Below are 11241 nucleotides of genomic sequence, written 5' to 3' on the forward strand. Positions count from 1 at the left end.
AGGGAAAACTTTGGAGGAGGAGCACTTGCAAAAAGTTATTTTTGCTGTCATGCAATTGTCAGAAACCGAGACGAGGGAGGGTACAGAGCAAATAGTGCCACCTCCTGGCAATGTAATGAAAATGTGTGTGTGATCTGAGATGGCAGGTACATGTGGGGTTTGTCACTGATGTATGAGGCAATATGTAGGATTAGTTACATAGTCTGAAGGAGCAAAATCCTTTTGTGACATTGGGCCTAAAGAATCTAGATATGGGGAAATTGGATCGAATCCTCTAAATTTCTTTCCCAAATGTGGAAATAAACTGTCTTTAGATGCCTACCTGCTTGCCAGCTTTGCTTCTTTGTCTTTTGACATCTCAAACCCTTTTCTTTTAGCTCTTCTGCCAAGGAGTTTGGCCTCATGGTACATAAAGCTGCTGGGAAGAACTGTGTTTTAATTGTATTTAATTGTTCAGTTCTGGTCTCTGGATGAACACGAATTAATCTCTTCCCAAGGTGGTAGATTTCCCAAGGTGGTAGATATCCCTGAGGTCTGCCTGGTTGATTCTGCAGTTATTATGAATCTGTTTTACATTTGCTCTGGAAGACTGGCACCTGCCTTCTGGTTGACATGTCTACACCACAGGCAGGAATATCATTAACACTTGCCTCGTGTTTTGTTTTACAGGTGGTACCAGAGAGATTGGGTCTGCTCTCACCAGGATGTGTATGAGGCACAGAAGTATAGAGTCCAAACTCCGGCAGTTCTCAAGGTGAGTGGCTCTGTACCTGGCCTGGAGCTCGAGGTTTGTCTTTCGTTTGCTACTGGGGAAAAGCTGTTCACCAGCGTTGGCTTTCCAGTTGATCTCTGACCATGTCACTGAGAACAGCATTTGTTTTCTCCCCCGTGGCACACTAGGTGTTGTGAACACTCAGGGTTTCACTCCCTTTTCTGGGGACTGGGCTTGTCACCTCCAGTCACTCTAAATGCTACAAATTCCCACTGTTGGTTCCTGTTGCTCAGTGCTGAGCAGGTGGCTGCTGATGTGACCGACCTGTCTTTGTTTCAGGACTTTAAGCTTTGTCTCTAGGTTCCAAAGCAGCACCAAGTGTTGTGCTGCTTCCTCAGCTTACTGGAGAGCCCAAATAGCTTGCAGCCAAGGGAGAAACTTTCAGCAAACAAGTATGGAAAAAGCAAATTCTTTCCTCCCTTTTTTGCAGTTAAAGTTAGACTGTAGAGATAATGGGAGAGGATTAACTCATGTGTAAGCTACACTATACGTAAACAACCTAATTCTGTAATAAGTAGCAGTTTGCACATGTGCCTTTTTTAACCAGACTTAAGTTATCCTTGACCTGAGGTGAACCACCATTTGCCTGATGACCTGGGATGTTTTGCCCTTTTAAAATAGAGATATTTGTGAAATTTTCTGTGATAAGAAATCTTTAGTCTCTAGTTATCCCAGAGTTAGCTATTAAAATGATTGAATCCCAGTCTCATTAATTAATGGAGCATTGCTAGTGCTGTATCATGGACTCCGCTGGTGAGAGGTGAGGCACATCGGTGGGCAGGATGTTGTTTGCTTGTACAACTGCTCTGTCTTCTTGTGCATATACATGTGTTATTTAAGTTTATAATCTTCATTGGCTGCATGAACCTTTCCGGTCTCCAGAGTACCCATTTAAACTGCTCTTTGTGTGGCAGATGAGTAGGATCTGACTGTTTACATTGGCCCTGTTTTGGGTCGATTCTCTGGTTTATGCTCTGTTCCTCACTGTCCTGAACTTCTGCACAGTAATTCTGTTTTCTTGTGATGTGGATTTTTTTTTTTTGATCCAGTACTTTCTTTTGCTTTCTCCAGTGTAAACATTTTTATGTTCTGATATTTACATTGTGACACTGGTAGCTGTCACAGCAAAAAGTAAAAATACTCCGATATTGACCTTGGCTCTCTATATAAGAATAGGGGCGTCTGCAGGATTTGATTGCTCTTTGTGTTTTTTCAACAAAATTAGTGCTTTAATTGACTGTCTGATAAACCCACTTCAAGAACAGATGGAAGAGTGGAAGAAAGTGGCCAATCAACTGGATAAAGACCATGCAAAAGGTAGTTACAGAGGAAGAATTCTTTAATAGGACTAAGATTGTAATATCAGCTTTTCTTCCTCTTTTCATGTTTGTGTGGGGGAACTGAATGATGTGCTTAAATATATATAGCAACTTTTCTCTTCTAAAACACTCTTCTCCCAAAGTGTCTAACAAATTTTTAACCCTTGCATATACATTTGAAGGTTTAGTTTGCACGACCCCAAGGGATGGGTTGTTTTTCTAGACTGGTTTTAACTCTGTTAGCCCACTCTCGCTGTATGATCTCCAAAAGTGCTGAGGACTGGGGATGGCGCATCTATCCCTGCAAAGCCCTGGGGTGTAGTTAAAAGCTAACTAAGAGCATGCTGTGTCTCAGCCATAGTGTCCTCCAGAGTACGCACAGCCCTGTAAAACATTCAGCATCGTTATTTTACATCTGATGCGATAGAGCAATGTGCACCTGGGGAGCAAGAAAGCTGTGTTGTTGGACACGGGATGCTCAGATCTGCAGTGCTGATGATGGCTGCAGAGGCTTTCCTGGGGTAATGAGCAGGAAGCAGCAAAGTCTTGCACAGCAAGAGCATTTTGGTAGATGGCTTTTGCTTTGCACAGCTCCTACTGGGGATGATGACCCTCTAGCACGTGTGCTGAAAGCAGGTTACAGTTCACCACTGACCCTTCAAAGCTGAAGACTTTTGGTATGCCTGAAAGAAGCGGCATCACCATAATTTATTTTGGGGAGGGTGAGAACTGATGGGAAAAAAGTGTGCTTGGCCTCTGAAAGAGGATTTGCTTCTTACCCCACTATTACTGTGGTCAAATAGAAGCTGCTAAATGAGCAACTCTTGAAAAAACTTCCACCTTGTACCCCTGGGAAGTGTTAAGCAAATAATAAGCAGGAGGGAGGAATCAGCTGGGTCCCTGCAGGTGGGGGTGACCCTGGCCAACGTGGTAGTGAGATTTAGGGTTTAGTGGGTAGACTTGGGTGTTGGAGGTGCAGTTGGCCCTGGTACAGTTCTTGTGCCTGCCACCATCCTGCTTCTGTTTTTTCCGTCTGCAGAAGAGTAGTAACATTGACCTCCTTTGTTAAAGTATATGTGTGTGTGTGTGTACATGCATACAGGCCTTTTTTTAAAAGGACTAGAGGTGGAATGTTTTTTTCTGGGATTTTAATTCTCCCAGGATTTGCAGCTCATCTGAAAATTAGGACAACTGCAGTGTGCTCCACTTCATCAGGAAGAGCTGGCAATGTGACCCTTCCTTGGGCAAAGTTTTAGCACCCTCTCCCTCTGCCTGACTCTCATGGTGGAGAGGGATTCCAGGATATTCTCTGCCTTGCCATTTCTGGATACTTGTTTTTGAACAAAGATGTTTTAAGAAACCTGTCATCTCTGTTTTCCGTTCCTGAGAGTGGATGAGCCTCTGAAATGAAAAGCACTCTAATTTTGTACTGTGTTCTCAGTTGTTATTTCTGTAAAGGCTTTGTTTATTTGGGAAAGATTTTGGTATTCTGTTTTAAGCCAAATGTATAGGCACTACAAAATGCAAGTTCTAAGCTGCTTTCACTAATAGCTGTCCTGTTAAAATTTTAGTCTAATGTCTTTAAACATAGCCTTTTCTGTGAAAAACATCAATGTTAACGTCGAGTATTTTGATAACAGAGACTCTGTGTTTTTTTAGAATACAAAAAAGCCCGCCAAGAGATAAAAAAGAAATCGTCTGACACACTGAAGCTGCAGAAGAAAGCAAAGAAAGGTAACTTGCTCCATACTTGTGCTGTTAAAACCCTTTTGTGCTCTGCTCATTGACAAAGATTAAACAGTGATAGGACTTTCTATTGCAATAATTTGGTCCCCTGTAATGTATTCCTGGTACATACTTGAACACCAGGGTACAATTACTATGTGTCATTTAAATCATATTCTGAAGCTGCTGTCTAATGTTCTCATACAAAAGCCTTAAAACTGATTGTACAAAGTCAGTCATATTTTAAAATAGAGCACTTGCTGCTAACGTATTCCTGTTAGGAGTGCTACCATTGTAACATGACTTGTGCAGATACCTGTAAAATTTTCTAGAATCTTTTGGAATAATATAAAAAAGCCATTATGTAAATGTTCTGTAACTTATAGCATTTCTCACTGTTCTCCCTTTCCACCACCTTTCCTCTTCTTTATTTTTTTTAATAACCTAAACTTTACATTATTCCTCAGAGCGTGGGAAGGTGGTATGTGTTCTTGTCAGGGGGAGGGCACTTGGCAACCATGGAAAACTAAAGATGAGTAAGAAAAGCAAGGGAGTTCTCCACAAAGGCAGTCTATCTTTTTTAGCAGCTGAATCTCGTGCTCCTGTTGCTCTCCTACCACCATCTTGTCACAGAAGTTTCATCATCATGTTAATGGAAACGTGCATCACTGATACCTGCAGCATTGCCATCGCCAAGGGTTTTACTTGGCCAAGTGCAAACCCCACCAGGGTTTGGAAAGATGATATGGAGCTTGTACAGAAGCAGACTTTCTGTTTCTTTTTCCTGGCACTGGCCTCTTCCCAGCCGGGTAGGAACTGTGCTTTGAGTAGCCCTCAGCCTGCGGGTTGCAACTTGTCCTTCCCCTCCTGCCTAAAAACAGTGAGCCTAGGGACAAGCAAAGTAAATGCTAGGGCGGGGAGTTTCTTGAACTTTTTAAATTCAGAACAGCTGAGCTGTCTCTCGCTGTCCTTCCTAATAGGTGAGTCAATAATTACGTTGGTGGAAAGCCACATGACTAGAAAACTGCTCTTGAGTTTTAGCTGACTTCAGATGAGGGATGAGGAAGGGAGAAATGAAAGCCAGCGAGAGGGGGCTTAGCTCAGTAGGCTCTCTGTGTCTCTCTGTCCCTGGAAGAGTGTAGTGTTTTTGTCAGAATTGTCATCTTTAGGGGGACATGTTTTTTTCTGATGAGATTTTATTTTGGGTGATGCGTAAACACGTTTCTCATTTTATGTGACGAATTGTCTGACTTCAGACCAAGAGCTTTAGAGAGTCTGTGATATTCCCTCCGTTTCTTTTCCTTTCTTTCACCCTTTTCTGGTCTCATCACTTCTTGTCCCCATGTGATACAAACAGCCCCTCAGTGCATGCTAGGTGATAGCTGAGAAAAGCATGTCCGTGATCTGGGAAGAAGGAACCATTTTTATTGAACCCATTTCTATGAATTGACAGCTATCTGGCTCCATCTCCCTTTTATCCTGCTTCTGAGCATTGAATAAATCAATCTGCAGTCTTGGAGGAGGAGACAGCATTTTCTATAAGGTGGGAAGAGGAGAGAGAAGCACTTAAAGCCTTCTGGAAAAAACCCCGCTGTTCTCACGCTGCGGATGCCACTGTAGGTGTCTGTGAGCAGTGGTTAAAGCAATTTTCTGGGTTCCTGTCTCCCTCCCCAAATGTGTGCCGTGTCTAGTGACGAGGGTCAGCACACTAGTGTCTTGTCCTCCTTCAGGATTAACCATCTTTGAGCAGGGAGTGGAGCAGGCCTCATTTTGCTCATTTTTATAGCAGCCATGCTATGACTGAAGTCTTCTTCTTCTTTTTTTTTTTTTTTTAATGTCATTCCCTTGCTTAATTTTGCTGTCATGACATGCTTTGTGAGTTGTTAATGAACCTGTTGTATTCCTGTGCTGTCCCCCTTGGAACTGCTGTCACACACATGGTGTTTGGGTCCAGAGCACAAACCCAATGGGACTGGGGGGGAGGGGGGGTTAAAGCTGGTCGCAGAGGGACATGTATGGGGAAGGTAAAAGTGATGAAGGCTCCCAGGTAGCCAGTACAGGGGAAAGGAGAAGCTGCAATATTTTTGAGGAGCTGAGAGTTGTTCTCATGGCCCCTGGGGAGGAGAAATGCAGTGAGGTGTTGAGGCTCATAAGGCTGTGAGAAGGAATGCCCAGAGCTGCTGCCCTGTGAGTTCCCAGCACGAGTGGGCCGGCAGTGGGAGGAACTTCTCCCTGTCTTCTTGCAAGTTATCTACAGCGCTTAAATACAGAAGAAAAAAAAAATTAGTAGATGCTTTTTTCCCTCTTTGCCTTTTTGTTCCCTACCTTGAAGGAATAAAGCATTGGTCTGAATGCAGTGCCAAATGTTACAAAAGCTTTTTTGTATGTACCCACCTCGACAGGTCTGTTCAGTGTGCTGTGTGGTGAAGTACGTTGCTCTTGATGTCACTGAGGGACAGAAAGAATCAAGAAGGGGGTTATTTCTAAAATGATAATGCTGCAGAAGTGATTCTGCTTTAGGTCACAAAGGAGGTTTGAACTACGGGCAGGGAAGCTCTTGGGTGAAAGTGTCCTGGCAGGCATGTGGCTGAGTGCATGAATGTCATACTGTGCCTTCAACTCTCCTGTTTCCCTGTTGCTCACTTACTTTTTTTGTACTGTTCTTCCTCAAGCAAGACCTGTCCCTTTGATTTTTTCTGTGAAGTTTCTGACTCACCAATGGGAACTCTAAAACAACCAACTCATTCCCTTCCTAGCGCTTGTAGGAATATTTTTGAATTAACCTTATGATCATCTGTGGGCAAGTGAGATATTTGCTGAATTCTGGATTTGCTTAAATACTGTGCATGCTACTAAAAACATCCTTCAAGCTTGTTCTGCTATGACTGGATGGGAAAGTGGTTTTCTTCTGCTTTGGGCAGCTTCAGATCTAGAAGCCCAGATACAACCCTCTACTTTTCTCATTCGCATCATGGCAGTGGTGTCTTTTCTCCCTGCAGCATTCTCCCTCCCTCTCGCAGCTGACGGCTGCAGCATGCGTAGCAGCTCCTTGCTCCTTGTCAGCATCCCAAGGATGTCTGGGAGAGAGGGCCGTGGGCTGCGTGCTTTGTCCTGGCAGGAGTGCTACAGGTTGGGCACCCCACCTTAGCGCTTAGGGGCTGACTGCGTTGAGGTTTGCCTCTTCTCTGGCTTGTGCATGGTCTGTTTGTTGTGGTTCCGTGTGGCCAAGTTGAAAGTTCAGGCCAGGCATTTAAAAACATTTATTAGAAATTGTGTTTGCAGAGTAGGTGTGTTAATTGCAATAAATGTATTTCCAAAGCTTGAAGTGATGGGGAAAACAACAAGCTTTCCAAACAAAACAAAAAGGTGTTAGTGGTCCTTTTTGGAAGTTTGCTAGAGTATATCTGGTAAAATGATAAGTCTGTGTGTAAATAAAGGTCTTGCATTGTACTTTCCAGATGCATGCAGTCCCTGGGGGTGTCATGGTGATCCTCAAGGTGCATCCTTTTCCTTATGCCCTTGTTCCCAAGGGGAACAGGCCTGTAGGGCATGTTGCCCACCCCAGTGCTGAGACTTAGCTCTTGTCTGAACAGATGAAGCAACGTAATGCATGGAACTGCATACATCTTCTAAATTGCTCTTTGTTTTCAGATAAACATTGGACATCAGAAGTCATCCCAGCTAACCTGAGTCAGCAGAATAATTATGCATATATTTAAAATAAATTCCATGTTTATGTTTCTGCTGAGTCAGGGCCTCATAAGTGGATCCATAGCTGCTAGAAGCTGTTGATGCTATATTGAATTCAGAGGAGAGACAGCAGCTGTGGCTCTGCATGCAGCCATTTTGGAAAGGGAACAAAATGCATGATTCTTAGTGTAAAAAAAATGTGTCAAGCAACTAACTTAAATATAACTGAATGTGTATGTAAAATCTGGAGTGCATGTTGGCTTTATTTTCTGTATTTGAGCTTGGCTGTTGTTGATTAAACAGGTTTCCCTTCTGCCTGTAACTTGACTGATAGGTTTCATTTTCAGGTTCTTCATGTGACACTGTGTGTGAGCTTTGAGGAATATGTTTAAATCCAGGTGGTTGTGTGAAAAGGACTTATATGTGATGCTCTAAATACCATAACACACATTAATGTGAAAAATTAGTTTTATCTCTAAGCCATCTGTAGAAGTTTCTGCAGAGTGCCCTTAACGTTCACTATAACATTTCATTTTGTGTTCCATCGTTGAATATCCCAACTCACAACCTCTATTTTTGAGTATGCAGTGAGTTTGGAAACTATTCTTACTTTTAATGAAGTTGAGAGAGTAGAACATGATTATTAATTTACTGTAATACTGCCAAAAGCACTTTTTCTTCTCCTCCTCCTTGTTAGTACAAATGACCTGTTTGTGTTTTAGAGCCTTTGCAGCTGCTTTCGTGTTACACTCTGGCCTTTGAAATGGTAATACTGTTACACTCCTCACAAGGATGATTGCACAAGCCCCTTGACTCTTGACTGAAAAATATGGAGCTCTTCAACATAATTGTAACAGAGGAGCATCTCAGTTCTTAAAGCAAATGCTGACCTTCTCATTCAAGTGCTTTGCACTCTTTCTATACTTGGCACTTGCCCTGTCTGGCGTAGTGAGCTGCGGAGGGAGGACCCCTGGCCAGACCCTTTCTCCGCCAGGAGACAACCTTATTCCTCTAAATTGATCCAGTGGGGTGTGAGGACTGACGTGAGAGCCAGGACTCACTGTGCAGTCAGTAAGATACAGCTCAGAAGGAGGGAAGCTAATGAGCAAATTACCCTTATCTTTTGCAGGGAAAAAATCCAGTGTGGTTGAGGCCATGGTGCCTACAGGGTTTTTTGGGTGTTCTTTTTCTTCTTCCCCCCTCCCCAAGCTTATAATGTAAGCTCCACTTTATCAAAATTCAATGAAGACACATTGCAAAATCAGTGACCAGAGATATTTCTTTGATTTATTTTCATTCCTTGAGTTTGGAATGCCTCTTGATAGTTCCCCTCTTTTTGACAGCAAGCCAGATTAATTGCAAAACTTTATATAAAGTTTTTTAATTAAAATACACATATCGTGGTTAATCTTTTTGATGTTCATCCACATTGCATCAACAATTAGTTTTTCATTTAATTAACAATCTGTTAATGTAATTGCAGCAGAGAACATCAAAAAGCACTGTGGTTACTAATGCAGCACCCACCTAGAGTTTTGCAGGTTCCTGAGTTCCCACTTCCCTGCGAGGGAGATGAGCTTTGTGCCGCTTTATCAGCTCGACCAGAGTTTGACAGATGTCTGTGTTGTGCACTTTCTCTGAAGCACGCATGAACGTGTTCTCACCTAGGAATATGCAAGCTAAACAAAGTTCCTAAACTGCTTTAAGTCTCTTAAAATAGAACTGTATGGTAAATAACTGGGAGTTTAATTTGCAACAGCTCATTAGGAAGCGAAGCTAATGCGTTTGTCTTTATCAGCAACGGAAGAAGTCAAAATAGTCTAGTCCAAACTGCTTACTTTCTTGTCTTGGCGCTGATGATAATGTCTAAACTCTAGGAATGCTGGAATACCAGTTTGACTTTTTTTATTTTCCTTTCTGTGTCAATTTTGTGTCCTGCAATTTCTCACCATGCGCACCTGCCTGACAGCTGAGGCTCTGGGTAAGTCTGTGCCATGCTGTAACCCTGGTGGCTGGTTTATTGTAGCCCTTGCTGTGGCCTCTTTATGGTGTCTGGTCTCCACTAACTGCCTAGACTTTAATTTCTAATGAAACTAAAATATCGCCTAATCTTAATGAACAAACCATCCTTTGATTTATTTTCTTTTGGCATTTAATTGGAACACCGTAAAAGAAGAAAATCAGTATTGTAGATAAACCTCTGGTTTATTTTAGAAAGGGATTAACATGAACTGATAAATCATGTCACAGCTGGGAGAGAAGTTAAATGGAATAGACACATTATCAAGGTGATGTTCAAATAATTTAATATCTTACTGTTAATATGACTTTTAAAGTCTAGAGCTTGAAGTCCTTACTGTTGTTCTTTGTAAACCTGTGATCCAAGTCCCCCTTTTATCTGGAAATCGCATGCACCTTTTTTAACCAATCGATAAAAAATCACTATATTTAACTTCATGCTGGGGAAGGGGTGGAAATCAGCATCACAGTTGTCTCCTCTTCTGCTGCCTGATCACATCTCAAATCTGTTTAAACTGGAGTGCTGTTGCAGGTGTACTGCAAATTTAAAGTAGCTGTCTTGAGATCTTAATGGGAGTGAAAGGTGGTGTTTCTGCATTTGAGAGGAATAATCACACCTCCACTTGTATGTGTGATGATGTAGGTGTCACCCTTTGGAGAAGCTTGGATTGACTAGATCAGGAGATTGTTAACCGAGGTGTCTCAGGAGGACTTCTGGAGCTGGATACCGGTGCATGCTGCTTGTGCCCTTTTTTGAAACCACACTTTGTGTTTTTTCTCCTTTGTCATTCAGTCTGGAAGTTCCCTTTGGTAACTTGGAAGTTTTAAGGGACAGTTTAGCATTTTTGAATGTTGGCAGCTGATTCAGTTCTCCAATAGCCACCTGAAAGACTCAGATTTGGTTGCTGCAGGGGTCTGCAGGTAACCCCAGCAATGAGGTGGAGGCAGAATTCTTCCATTCTCAGCCTAGGTCCATATTCTCGTTTATTTGTTGGCTTGACTGTGCAGCTGTTAAAGGGGTTGTTCGTCCTGGCAGGTGAAGCAGGTATGCTCTTGTGAAGAAAGTGAGTTGGGAATGAATAACCTGGAGCCTGCTTTGGTTTGTACGAGTAGAGGTGTGCTTAGCATTGTCTCATACAGTGTCAATTCTGTCACTCTGTAAAGTGTACATCTTGAATATTCAAGTTCTGTGCGAGGGAGCACTCTCTCAGTGAGAATGTGGAAAATAATAATTTCACCGATATTTGCTGTATTACTTTGTCAATAACAGCATTAACTTTAGCAGACAGACTTGCACTGAGAGCATCATTCTCCTTTGCTGTTGCTGACAACTTTGATAGTTTAAGTTGTCTTATAAAATGTAGGCATGAAATTGGGTTGAAAATTAGATTTACCTTTTTTTCTTCTCCCTAATACATTTCCTTTAATAAAGTTCTTTTCAAACCATGGTTATTTAAGAAGCTGAATGAGGCTTTCAGCCGGGATTCACACAGAATGCTGTAAAACTGAGGTTTTAATGCATGTTGGTCCTTTAAAGCTCTTGCACATCATGATAATGATGTGAAGCACCTGCTCTGAAGGTAACATATTAAGAGTGTCCTTGGAGTTGCAGTGGATTCATGTTAATATTGATGAGAAGCAGCTCAGCTCTCTGCAGTTCATTAGCTGTTACTTGCCTGTGTCAAGCCCGAGGGCTGTTGGAGCATGGTCCTGCTG

At 42.3% G+C, this 11241-nt stretch overlaps 1 protein-coding gene across 1 annotated transcript in view; it reads left to right on the forward strand.

The window, feature by feature from the left end:
- Window positions 1–669: 669 nt before the first annotated feature.
- The window catches only part of MTSS1 (metastasis suppressor 1), a gene marked incomplete at its 5' end in the record, with an annotated part of 33008 nt that continues 22436 nt past the window's right edge, over window positions 670–11241 (forward strand). The window contains 3 exons of the mRNA XM_010075179.1: window positions 670–754; window positions 1998–2089; window positions 3751–3825. Of these exons, the coding sequence (XP_010073481.1) occupies window positions 670–754; window positions 1998–2089; window positions 3751–3825 (252 nt within the window). The remainder of the gene's footprint in view (window positions 755–1997; window positions 2090–3750; window positions 3826–11241) is intronic.

Source organism: Pterocles gutturalis, unplaced genomic scaffold (assembly GCF_000699245.1).
Source record: "Pterocles gutturalis isolate BGI_N339 unplaced genomic scaffold, ASM69924v1 scaffold11457, whole genome shotgun sequence".
Taxonomy (NCBI): Eukaryota; Metazoa; Chordata; class Aves; order Pterocliformes; family Pteroclidae; genus Pterocles; species Pterocles gutturalis.